This window comes from Lethenteron reissneri, chromosome 48, assembly GCF_015708825.2.
Source record: "Lethenteron reissneri isolate LAM-NWPU_2019-01 chromosome 48, ASM1570882v1, whole genome shotgun sequence".
Lineage (NCBI taxonomy): Eukaryota > Metazoa > Chordata > Hyperoartia > Petromyzontiformes > Petromyzontidae > Lethenteron > Lethenteron reissneri.
In genome coordinates this window covers 6,589,933-6,603,802 of record NC_083826.1, presented here as the reverse complement: position 1 = coordinate 6,603,802, position 13,870 = coordinate 6,589,933, and the positions used below count along the sequence as shown (strand labels likewise).

General features: G+C 47.8%; 1 protein-coding gene across 1 annotated transcript in view; it reads right to left on the bottom strand.

Annotated features, from left to right (window-relative positions):
* LOC133354584 (pappalysin-1-like) overlaps positions 1 to 13,870 on the bottom strand; it is a 126,609-nt gene that overhangs the window by 44,210 nt on the left and 68,529 nt on the right. The window contains 4 exon segments of the mRNA XM_061571534.1: positions 1,730 to 1,994; positions 6,343 to 6,544; positions 9,800 to 9,941; positions 10,510 to 10,626. Coding sequence (XP_061427518.1) covers positions 1,730 to 1,994; positions 6,343 to 6,544; positions 9,800 to 9,941; positions 10,510 to 10,626 — 726 coding nt within the window.

Sequence of the window (13,870 nt, the reverse complement as noted above, 5' to 3'; positions counted from 1 at the left end):
AAATTAGGGTCTTAATTTATTTTATTTTTTATTATTTCCGGAACGAACAAATGTTGTATGTATGTTGAACTTCTTTCGCACCGTACGTAGCCAACCGTGCTAATTGGAGGCGTGGGGAAGAGACAAGAAGCTAAACAACACAAAAGTGCTTTTAAATAAATTAGTTTTCAATTGTAGCTTGTGACATGACCCCAATTGGAATACGAGTTTAGAGACTTGTATGACATTGTATAATGTAACATGGTAGAAGTGCATATGAAGATGCCACATAGAGAGGGTGGCAGGCATAGCAATAGAGGAAAGTTCCGAGGTTGGATTGAACCATAATTTGAATCAGAATATTTATTCATACTGGAGGAATCCAATGAGTTGTTAAGCTCGTTTTTCACAGTAGGGACACGGGGTAAGAACGTTACAGCAACAAACAACACAACAAACACGATAGGAGTGCAAAGTATATGAAAGGTTATCAAATCACTTTCAATACAAATAAAGCTAAACTATGTTTTTATTACCAGGTAAAGCCCACTGAGCTATGAATGTATTTTCAGAAGCAAATTGTGCCACAAATGTCAGCTCAAAAGAAGTGGCTTATCGCGTGAAAATTGACAGCAGCAAAATCATATGAAGGTCTCAGCGTTGTGGATTCCCACGCGAAGGAAATTCCAGAGAAGTGGGTGCAGTTGCGGAAAAAGTGTGATCTCAAAACCAAAATAAATTAGCGTATTTACCTTAACCAAATCATGCTCAGTGAAAGGTTGCATGAGCTCCAGGAGCAGACTTGAAAGAATTAGATGGTAATCTGAAAATAATTGTATGATAATCTGGAAAGAATTGTATGATAATCTGAAAAAAATTGTATGATAATCTGAAAAGAATTGTATGGTAATCTGAAAAAAATTGTATGATGATCTGAAAAGAATTGTATGATAATCTGAAAAGAATTGTATGGTAATCTGAAAAGAATTGGATGGTAATCTGAGAAGAATTGTATGATAATCTGGAAAGAATTGTATGATAATCTGAAAAGAATTGTATGATAATCTGAAAAAAATGTATGATAATCTGAAAAGAATTGGATGGTAATCTGAAAAAAATTGTATGATAATCTGAAAAGAATTGTATGGTAATCTGAAAAGGACACAACTGGAAAATTACATCTGCCTATGTGCAACTAGGAGAGTTGTTGGCAATCCAACAGAAACAAAATGTTAAAATTAAGAGGTGGAAGAGCTCATGTTAGAGGGCTTTGAAAAAAGTGAGTTTGGTCATGAAAAGTAAAATAACAATATAGTCCATCGAAAGAAGTGCGTGTTTAATGCGTGCGTACTGCCTGTTTCACAGACACGGTCTTTAACGACAAAACACAGCACAAAAAGTGAATGGTGCCCAAAGAAGAAGTGCGGAATTACACTGGGAGACAGAGAAACACACACATTACGAGAACATGTGCAGGACAATGCCGTCGTTAAAAGTGTAAGAAAAAACCGTAGGTCTTACTTGTGCAGGACATGTTGCAAGAAGGCACGATGGCAGATGGTCAAGAATAATAACGGAGTGAAAGCCAAGAAATTTAATACGCCGGAGAGAGCGTCCACTTAGGAGATGGCGCAAATTGAAATCGGCTCGTGCGGGCAGGAAAATAACATCGCCTTGGCGGAGGCCTTCATCCAGCAGTGGATTGACCACGGCGGACGGCGACGACGACGAGCCTGCACCGCGCGCGTACCTTGCTGATGTTGGTCTCCTTCTCCCCGCGCGCGTACAGCTGGAAGCCGCGGTTGCAGGTGACGGAGCACCGCTGGTTTCCTGGAGTCATCCCCTGCCGCCACGTCACGCTGGAGTCGCGGGCCTCGGGCTCCTCGGCACCTTCGGCCCACGCAGTCTGCACGCCGCCGTCACGTCCGCCCAGGGCCTCTTGAGCATCGCCGGTGCAGACCACGGCGCCGTTCTCCACGTGCGGCCGCGCGCAAGGTGACTCCGGCATCTCGCAGCTGCAACACAAGGTATAGAGGTCAAGGTGTGACCTTCACACACTGTTGGGGCAAGTGCAGTTACTGAGCAGTTACGATGAAGGCTGGTGCAGTACAGGCGTGGGGGTGGTGTGGTCAGAAACCACCCTCCCTGTTTTTCTGCTTGCACACTGCACCAGGTACTCATTGAAGGCGAAGTCAACCTAGGGGAGGCCCGGGACAGGTCCAGACAATTGACGCTGATGTGAGCCGTGGCCAGGAACCTAACTCGGGGGGTTTAAGGGTTTCTTGGCGCAGTGTGTGCGCGTAGCTCGGCTATTTTGTTGTATTCCCATGACTTCTTATAAAGTCTTGCGAGTTTACCCTCATTATTTTCATAAGTATGTTGTGTTCCGAACAACAGTACAAATATCACGTAGTTCCTTCTACGAGCTGTAAAGTGCTTTCCGATATTTGTTTTGTAATCCTTAAGACTATAAGATTACACGTGCAGATGGAGATGGTTAAGGATGAAAACGAGTAAAATCTAAATGTAAAACAACATACACATTGATATTGCCAAATAAGCCCTGCATGTGTCTAAACATGTCAAAGCTTGTAAGCTAAGCAGGGTTGTTTAAACCTGGTGGCCTCGGCTTGGGCTCTGCGAGATCGCCAGGAGATGTTTGCATGGCAAGATATTCCTGAATTCATCTGTGCGGAGTTGTTATTTTAATGTAATACTCCGTGTCAGAAATCATTAATGTCACGTGTTCAGGCATCCTTGATGTGGCTGTTGAGTAGTCTATGTCCTGTGTACTGACTCACCCCTACCACAGGAATGTGGAATTTCCACCAATGGCTCAGGGCTGTCAACAGGAAATAAATGCTTCTACTATGCTCGTTTGAGCAAGAAACCGCTGACTTCTTATTTACGATTCGAATTCGCCTGCAAAACGTCAGTTTTCATTAAAGTCTATAATCGCACGGAAGCTGGTGTTATTTTATTTGTGTTTTTCCACAATATTTCTTCAAGTGATTCATATTAAGAACTCTCTCCCGACATCACGGTGCACAAACGCGTACACTCGCACAGCACGTCCGGTTGAATTTCAATCAGCACTCTGCACGTCATGGTGGGATGCGTTCAGCAACCATCAGGCGTGTGTCGTGTGCGACGACTTAATTTGTAGTTTATTGCCTAGTGCGGAGAGGCGTATGTATGTATGTTGAACTTCTTTCGCACCGTACCCAGCCAACCGTGCTAATCGGAGGCGCAGGGGAAGGACAACAAACCAAACACAAACAGCAGTTCTAAAGAAATGAGTTTTCAATCTAAATTTCAAAGTGCCTATCGCCAGTGGCTTCTTGATATCGGAAGGAAGAGCATTCCAGACGGCCGCAGAAGCGCATCTGAAAGCGTCGCGATGCGGTGACCGACGTCTTTGTCCGATTGGTGGGTCGAGTTTTGGAAACTTTATCGATGTATCTTGTGTGTATGTTCATGCGTGCATATGCGGCTCTTAGCAAATGACCGTTCACCCAAAACGTCCCCAACCTCATCCGATCTCGGAAGCTACGGCAGGTTGAGCCCTAATTATGCTTGGACAGGTGGACACCATGCACACACAGGTCGTATAGGCTGCTAAGTTGTCAGCATAGGTCAGTTCAGTAAAATCCAGCGTTGCGCTGTACTTCTAAGCTCCCACTTCTTCTATTCGTCTTTCCTGCACGAACCCAGTGTGAGTAAGTGTGGTCATATAACACCCACACACCCAGGCGGCATGGGAAGGCCCTCATCCAGCAGTGGATTTACACATGGCCGTACAGGTGCGTGTAGAGGAGTGGCTCGCTGGCTTAGGGATAATGAGCCAGCACTGCTCCCCCCCCCCCCCCCCCATGATAAAATGGGGTTCTCAAGAATTAGTGAGTCCATGGTCTCAGCCTGGTTACCGATGACTGCACAACAACAACAACAATCGGGCTCCATTCGATGTTCTGATTAATTTCGCAAAAATTCCAACTCTGAGAATCGCAGAAAGTAACCATTTCGTTTGACTGGCACATGACAAATGGAATCTCCGCCGCAGAGTGATGCCCTACACTGTGAAAGTCCCCAAATGGGCATTACTTTATCGAATAATGTGGGTTTTTTTAGGATACTTCACGCTTTCGCGACCTAAAGCACCTTGCTTCAAATTACAAACCCCAGCCATTGACATTTCACTGCTGCAGTCGAGCCAAGGGGGACCCCCCCCCCCCCCTCCTGCCCAATGGGAGCTGTGCCTATGCCGCACAAGGTGAACACAGGACCGCCCCGCAAAACGGATGCGTCTGCCAGTAGGTGGCAATGTTGCCGTGTAGTTTCATCGAAATTTAGTTACGGTAATTTACGTTTAAGCACGAACTCATGAACTCTGTGAGGGTCCGCACGTCAACGAGTTGATGACATTACAGGTTACCGAGTTAACATTTACAGATGTACATGCCGGGTTGGTGCAAGGGTGGCGCAGTGGTTACGCTCGCGCATCACAGCAAGAAGCGCCTGAGTTCGATTCCCGATTCGGGTGCCTTTCTCAGTGGGATTTGTGCGTTCTCTCCCCCGTGTTCTGTGCGGGCTACCTGCGGGTTTCCCTCCAGAGCAAAAAAATATCACGCACTCTAACTTCCATTGAACAAACATCACAACGCTGAAAATTAAGCCCGCAAATCACTCAATGATTTAGTTTGTTGCCCTTCACACCGCGCCTCCAATTAGCCGAATAAACGAAATGCATGTTCATGAAAGTGGAGGACAAAACTGGAGGGTCCGGAGAGAATTCCACGCAACCACGAGGTTGGATTCCGAACCCACGACCTCCCGTGTACCCGGAGATCGCATCTTTGAGGAGTTCTGATTTGCACGGTTGGCTACGTACGGTGCAAAAGAAGTCCAACGTGCACGCATACATACACTGAGCAAGAGCGCTCTTAACTTGTGAAATACTAGCGTGACCCTCTTGAAAAAGAGTTTCGAGACTCAGCGAGGATTTTCTGGGTAAACAAGCGAAGTGATACAGACAAAAAAATCAAACATGCCGATACGCAGATCGATCCACACTCGTGCACACGCATGCACACACACATCCAGACGCGTCAACACGCGTGGACACACGTTCACACCAAGGCCGTAGCCATGGAGTCAACATTGGGGGGGACCAAATCTTCTAGGGGATCTGGGGGTCCCCCCCCCAGAAAAAAATCTAACTAAAAAAACAAATTTCCTGCCATTTCCTGGCTAAACTATTTAAGAATTCACTAACACATAGGAAGGATTATTTTTTTTTACGATAATGTCTAATAGTGTATTGTATTACATTGCTCTGTTTTTTCCTTTTTACCTTTTCTTGTTTTCGTTGTATGTAATGGCAGAGATTAGGGATTAATAAAGTATAACCACAATCATATAAACAGAAATCTATTTTATAGCAATATATTGGGGGGGTCATTTTGAGCATATTTGAATATGGGGGGGGGGGATGTGTCCCCCCCCAATATGTATTATAATTACGGCCTTGGTTCACACACACGAACTTTCAAAGCACGCAGCTCGCTGAACAATAATTGACATTTGTAAGGCTGCATTTCATCCGTAGATTTCAATGCGCCCGTGTATGCAAAGCAGTAAATGAACAGAACCTGTCGGGTAAATGGGAAGAACTAAGTGGTATGCAAAGGGCTGTTTAAAGAGCTGAGTTTTCAAGACAGACTTCAAACATAACCTAACGACTCTTATTGTCTTATAAGCAAAGGCAAAGCGTTCCACACCTCGAGAGGCACACTGTGGCAAAAAAACCCAAACACCCCAGAAAAATACTCTTAGTTCTTTCGGTAAAGTCACGTAGGTAAAAAATGAAATAAAAATTAATAAAAATAAAATAAATATTAATTTTAAAATTAATATAAATAAAATAATTATTAATTTCAACTTCATTTTTTACCTACGTGACTTTACCGAAAGAACTAAGAGTATGAATCCTTGCAGTCACGAAAGCTTCAAATCTACCCCAGCAAAAGATCCTTGACCTTGGAGTCCTTAGAAGAAGGTGATCTAAAGACCGCAGGGAACTCGTTGGGCAATATCTGTCGCCCTTCCCCTGCGCCTCCGATGGGCAAGTTTGTCTAGGTACGGGTGCCAAAAGAAGTCTGACGCACGTACAGTACGTGCGTACATACGTAGAGCTAACTTGAAATCGGTTCCTGCAAATCATCGCCGGGGCGAACCTATCGGCGGCTCGCCGCTGACGGAGCGAGCGTCGCCAATTTGACGACCGAGCGAAACCCCCGGGGGGGGGGGGGCGGGGGGCGGAAGGAAAACAACCGAAGCAACGACGACGATGACGCCGGCGACCTTTTTGATCCGCGTGGCTCCTCCTCCTCGCAGTGCGGGCGACCCCCCTGACTGGCTGATCGCAGCGCCACCCCAGAGATGGCGACCTCCGGTGACCCCATGCTGACCTGCACACCCCGAGTCAGGACCTGGGGTGCCGGGGGGTCAGGCGAGGTCACCGGAATCACCAAGGGGTTGAAGCTGCAGCTGACGGGGTAGCTCCCTGGAACACAAAAGCGGGGAGGGGGGGGGGACACAGAGGGATAGAGAGAGAGACACACTCTGATTTGCCCTTGTGAGCTCAGAATCTTTATTGGACTGGAGGAATCCAATGAGCTATGAAGCGTAAATATATCTATCCTCTTTGGTTCTTACGTGACTTTACCGAAAGAACCAAAGAGTATGGATTCTTGCAGTCACGAAAGCTTCAAATCTAGAGTAAATATATCTATTTGATTGACTTCTCCAAAAGGTCCCACCCCACATTACCTGCAGGAACTAATACATTCATATATTCCATGAAGGTGCTTAAGATATTTTGATCTTCAACTGCTCAGCACTCCCAGGTCTCTTAGGTTGTGCTCCTTTTCGTGATTGGGCTTTTGTTCGCGTGGCACCCAAGCGATGGACTGCCTTGCCACTTGAAATCAGGCCATCGGAGTCGTAGAGATATTTCAGTCTGTTTTGAAAGCCCATCTCTCTTATGTGGCCTTCACTCTTTGGGTTGGTCAATTGCCCTGGCTCCGTTCATGTTTCCTGCTTTCCACACATGGCGCATTGGAATCCTTGGATGGATCGCGCAGTATACATTTTGAATTATTACCCGACAACATCCCACGTGGTCTACCAGAATGACTGCTTCATCTCATCCGTACGGTGTTCGACCAAACACACACTTCTCTGTCCACGGAATGCTTCTGATTTTGCGGCTCCTGAATGTGAAGTTGCATCTACAGCAGCCATAGGAAAGAAGAAGAGGAAAAAGACAAATACGGAGAGAGAAAAAAAACCACCTACGGTGAACTCCATACAGCCGCTTTAAATGTCCACTGCTGGATGAAGGTCTAGCCACATTGTTTTAGTCACGGGTGTGGAGTGGAATATGGCAGGCTTCGCACTGCCTACTCTGTTAAGTGACAAACCATGACTAATGCCATCTATCAACGGTCTCCTGGTCTCCAGTGCAACAAATGAAGCCATGGGTGGTGTTTTATGTTTCTATGTTCATATTTTGTTTGTTGCGGTTGCACCCGACTCAAGAGCCGCATGGCTCACAGGGCTACACCTAATAGATGAAGCTTGAAGCTTGTCCATATTCGCCTTGCAGGCTGCGGGGTGCTGATGGAGCGGAACTCTCGGGATTGGTTCAGGTATCACTCACCGCTGACGTTATAGTCGTGGCCGGGAATCAAACGCAGGTCAGCGGGGGTTCATAGCACAGTGCGCTCACCACGATGTACTCTATGTCAGCGTTGATGTTTTTTGGCTAGGCGTTGCTCCTCACAGAGCATTGATGATTCATCCCCCCCACCCCATGCCAATGCATGAATAGCATTGGTTTTGGTTCTTGATTATTTCGCGTTGTTTAACGTTTATTTTTTCCATCTCGTCCTTACGGCTTTTTTTTTTGGGAAGGCTTTCTTTTTTCTCCGTTTCTTCCCATTAACCTCACTTGCAACAGCGGTGCATTATTTTCGCGTTCGTCTCTCGCATGCGTGACTAAATGCGCGCATGTTGGGAGGGCATGAGAATTGAATTAATTCCACCCGACGTTGCACGCGCGCCAATTCGCTCGCAAAGTCTTCAGCGAACTCACAGGACCCTCTGAAATACGAGTCGACATGTGGTCTGAGCAATAGCCCCTTAACACCAGTTGAATTCAATGAATTTTGCCAGTAAGGTACGCACAGGAACAAAATGCATTGCATCTCCCGTTAAAAGCAGCTCTGTTCATTGTCATTTATACCGTGCAATGCAATACAGTTCATTGGACCAACTTTCTGGCATTGCAACACCTCACAGCGCTTAGACTATTGATCTTGAGGCCAATAACGATTTTACCAGCCCGTTGCATAAAATTTAAAGTTAAATAACAATAATAGAAAAAAATGTGACCTCCCCCACTCCGCTACCCATTCTCTCTTCCACCGCCAACAATTGCCAGCGAATTGAAATATCAACGAAGCTAAAGCAGCCGTGGTGGCTGCCTCTGGGGTGGCCCGTGATGTCGACCCAATTGTCGTCTGCCAACCACTTTCCGCTACGCATCCATCATGTCCCCGCGTCCGCGGTTCAACCTCTGACCTCTCGTCCATTACTGTAAAAAATAAAATAAAAAGCCATCAACCCGCTCCCCTTTCCTTTGTGTTTGCCTGTTGCCCTGTACCAACCGTGGGGAAGCTTTCCCTTACTGAGGGCTGAGCGGGAATTTGAGAGAGCTTTTGGTCGGCCACATTTCTGACACAAAAAAGGCAACGATCCCCCCGTACAGCTTTCACAAGCCGTTGGGACAAGTGCTGTTAGCGAGTAGCACCTATCAAGGCCCGGCCCCATTTGACTCCCCAGTGGTGACGTTTACACACACCGCACTCATTTGGCTGAGTCGACCTAAGGGAGGCCCAGGGCCGGTTCATATATCGCCAACGGTGGTGGCCGTGAACGGGAATCGAACCCGGCTCGCCAGGTTCGCAGCGCAGTGCGCTAACCAGCTACAATACAAAAGACAAACACACACACCTTCGGGTTGTCCTGAAAAAATAATTACATCTCACTTTTTACCACACTAATTCGATGTCTGTGCCCGCTCTCCTCTCACTCACACGTCGATGTGGAGATCGCAATTCCGTAGCAGACGCTCGGCCAAGATCAGGGCAGGATTAAGGTTACGAGGGGCCTAAGGCGAATAGGAGGGAAGGGGGCTTAAGGATTAGAAATTGTAAAATACAATGGTGAAGTCATCAAACATTTATTTACCGTTGTAAAAGTAACGCGTTTATTTAAATCAAGACACAGGTTGCGTGGGGAATTTGAGATACGTGGCAATTTTTTAAACCGCAGCACCTGGGAGATGAAATCGACCCCTGAAAATTAAGTCCAGTGTGCTCACCACTACATCACGGCAGCAGCCTCATAATGACAAGAACACTTTTGCTTGTCGCTGGCCGATTAAATTGGGAAAAAATTGAATAACACATATATAGTGCTAGCCTGCATCAGCAGCTTGCCTCCTACCTTATATAACCTCTTGTTGCAGCAGCTCTTTCTCCTTCGTTAGCAGTTCTGCTGCTGTGTTGGTCTCACCTGATGACGGTTGCTTGTGTTGCGATCGAAACGTCGTGATCTATCATTTTTCTACCTTACGTGACTTTACCGAAAGAACCAAAGAGTATGGATTCCTGCAGTCACGAAAGCTTCAAATCAGGATATATATACCGTTTTGCAAATCTATACGTAACTCTGTGTAAATATATAAACTCACCTAGGGAGTAACTCGTGCCATCGTCTTCGATGAGTGACACGTGCACGTATTTCTGGCTCCGGTTGGCCAGGGATCTGCCGATGCCATCGGCAGAAAAGTAAATCACCACCGCCGTGGCGATCCGAGGGTAGGGGAAGTGCACCTGCGGCAACAGACCGCACAGTCGTCAGCTTCCTGAAGACAATGGTAATACCCAACCATCCTCTGCCAATCCAGTGCTGCAAGGCAGAATATCCCCGCATTCGTGTCGGTCGCTGGTCAGTGTGGCTTAAGTAAATATAATTTAGTTTGTATAAAAAAAACAATTAAAAGATTTGTATGTTACCACGTAAGGGCCCACTGAGCTGTACAGCTCTTTTATCAGAAGCGACCTGGCCACAAACGGTAGCTCGAAGGAAATGGTTTTAACACGTGGACATTTCTAGCAGCCAACTACTCCAAACGCACGCTTCTAAATGCGGAGGGAAAAACCCGCAGGATCCAGGAGAAAAATTCACGCGAGCACGGGGAGAACAGACAAACTCCAAATATACAAGCGTCACGTGGGGTCGGGGTCGAACCCGCGACCTCCAGCATGCCGGGCGAGGGAGTTAACATCTCGCCACGGCTGCACGTGAAGCGATCAATGCCCCACGCCGACCCAACGGCGCGACTCCGAAACCTGACGACGCGAGATGAAGAGCGGTCGTGGCGGCCCGGCGCTCGCTCACCCATATCCAGTAGGGGTTGTCGGAGGGGTACGTGTCGGGGTCGGCGGCCTGCAAGCACGGGAACCACGCGTAGCTCGACATGTCCTCCGGCAGCACCACGAACTTGCTCCGGCAGCCCTGGGTGGCGGCGGGGAGGGTGGAGAGGTCGCGGCCGTAGGAGGTGCGAGCGCAGCAGGGTAAGAGAATCAGAATCGGAATCTGCATGTCGACTTGGAGGCAGGAATCCGATGGGCTATGACGTTCTTATTCACATAATCATGAGAATCGTTGTTTATCCTGAAAAAATCCGATGAACTATGAATCTCTCTCTTTTTTTATGTCCAGTAGGGGCTGGTCAGGAAGTTACAACAAGAATACAAAAACGGATAAAAGTGCAAAGTGTAGGAAAGGTAACCAAGTCCAGAGAGGACTGTTTATCGCTTGACAGTCCAAACCAACAGTTTCAGTATCGGAGCTGCAATTGAAACCCAATGAAGCGAAAAACCAATTTATTTCCACGCACTTGAGAACCCGGTATAGCCACGGGCGGCAGAAAACCTGGGTTCGAACCCAGGCTCCCAGCAGTCTTTTCTCAGTCTCTCTAATCCCTGAGCTACCCAGCCACCTCATTGCTCTCTGTCTCTCTCTCGCTGTTCAGTGGTGGTGGGAGGGGGGGAGGCGCAGCCACATCAGATTTACACGCCAGGCCACGGGAGCCCTGCGTGAGACTGCCCTTTTCACCAGGGTGCCTTTCATTTTCCATAGAGGCAGTGGGGGGGGGGGGGTGGTGCACGCTGCAGAAGGGATTGGCAATTTGCTGATGGAGAACGGTTAGTCAAAACATCAGTTATCTTACGGAAGGAAGTTCGCGAAGATTGAGTTGAGAAGCGAATTATGCACGTGTTGAAGCGGTGCTCTGTTCATTTGCGCTCTAACGTCATTATGTTATCGTATGGAACTCGCATCTACAAGTGTTGCTCCCTCGCGTGGTGCGTAAGAGGGGAAGAAACGGCAGAGAACGGCTTGAGGACATCACAAGAGATCGGTGCCAGACAGATGTGGCCACGACGACGTTTGAGCATATTGACACAAGACAGAGAGGAAAGTGCAAACAAATGACGAAATGTGCAGTGGGCACTTACGAGCTACCTGCCCATGGGTCGTGATGATGATGATGGTTATTGATAAGCAATCCTGTAATCCGATTTGTCGCAAGGGCTGTGCTAGGTGTTAATCTTATTCTCTGTGATTATCTGAGAGTTTTGCTGCAGTTGTCCGAGCAGCAGAGCATGGAAGAAAGAAGAAACACATAATGAGATAAATGTGCTGCCAGGTTTCTTGTCCGCGAGGGTGAATCCTGGCGCACGGCGGCGTTACAAGTTGAAATGACCAAATCGCGAGTGGCCAAAAACTCGGTATTTTAACCCTCAGTTAAGTTTCTGACAAGGTATTTAACTCGCCACTCTGTGCCACCTCTGGTATTGGGGGGGGGGGGGCTTTAACGCTCTCACAAGGCACCAGGGAACAACTGAAATTCTGTTCAGGCAAATTAAATGCCTCATTGAGCAGCTTTTACTACCACTGTGCCGTTAAGCATCCCTTGACGAGATGCTTGTTTTGTTTTATTGGGTGCTCCCCTAATACGTTTGAGAGGATGTGCACTAATGCCCACTGCGGTGTGTGCTTTCACAACTCTCCCATGTCTGACGTTTCGCTGCGAAATATCGGATGTCGAGCAAATCAGAATCAGAATCTGAATATTTTATTTATATTGGAGCAAGCCGATGAGCTATAAAGCTCTTTTTCACTGATATACTAGTAGGGGAGGGTAAAACAACACCATGATAGTATTGCAAAGTCCAAGAAAGGTAAAAAAAAATCACCCAAACGCATACAAATGCAACTAAACCATCCCTATTCTACCAGGCAAAGCCCACTGAGGTGTTAACTTATTTTCCCAGAAGCGACCTGGCCACAAGTGGTCGCTCCACAAAGTGGCCCGTCATTTGGACATTGATAGCACCAAAATATATCTAAATCACCTCAATGCGTGTTTCTAACCAGAATAAGCTGCGCTCGTCCTTGTAGACAGAGTTGCTCAGCTCCGTCCGCTCACGTGGCGAGATGTTATCTGCTTCAGCCTGGTGTACAGCACTTCGTGGGTTCGATCCCGACTCATTGAAACCAATCGTCCGAACCTAATCCCTAATCCCCAATTATCCTCGGCGAACATCCCCACGTGACACGGGCCGCCGTGCGGGAGGCGGCCCCCACGCCCCACGCTGTTCCGGCTCGCCGCGCCGCACTCGTGCGGACCTGCCCTCGGATCCGAGGTCGGCAGATCAAAAAAAAACACAAGCGAGTGTGACGCACGGCGGCTCGAGTCCCGGGGGCTGTTCAGAACGCAACGGAGTGCCATTCCGCCCGCGTCTCCTGGCCAAGACACCGACCCCCCTTGCCCCCCACCCCCTCACAGGTAGACAACACCTTTCTCCCGTCGGATGCCGCAGAACCGTTGGCATGCCCCTTCTTCGGTCGTCTGTGGCAGTGGGTTTGCCATCTGCGGCGATCGCACCTTTGTTTATCCCGCCGTCATTTTTCGTCATCAGCAGCAGCACATCGTGCTGTGATCTACCCACAACTGGATGTTGGTGTCTCGGTCTCGGGACAGAATGCCATGTGGTGGCCGCTTCATTCATGAGTGGGGGAAAGAAATAGGACCATTGTTGGGGGCCTCTTTTGTGTCAGGCCTCCCCCTACCTCTCTGGGCTGCCCTGATCACAATCCATACAACTCCTGCACATGAGCTGATTTCGTAGCTACATCTCTACAGTAGGCGTACTCTTGGACAGATGAGGATTTCTTTATGTGACCATATTTCACCGCGTTGGTCAGAGCAGGTTGGTAAAGGTGGGGAAGGCAGGACTGGTTCTAAATATCACTCGCCACCGATGTTATCAGTGGCTGGGGAGTGAAGTTTGGGCTGCTTCATTCATTGTGCAGCACGCCAGTCCACGTTGCCACCACCCCACATTGACAACGCTGCCTCCAAAAAAAGAACCCACCTACATATATTTTAATTGAAGATTAAACACTGATCTTCTTCGTCGGCAATTGCAGGTGATTGAAGAGTGCTGTGCCGGCACATTGTAAGCTCATGTTAACTGGCTACCAAGTTAAATGACCTCTCTCACTGTGCATCTGTGTGTGTGTGTGCCAAGTGCCACTTCAAGTAAACACAAGTGCGCTGTTGTGCCTCTCAAGGGGGCAGTTCTTGGCACGTCGTGGCTCGCGGATTACTTGAAAGGAATGTGTCCCTTAACCGCACGCTAGCGACGATGCCTAAAGTCATTGGTAACATCTCTCTCTTTGGAGACCGTCT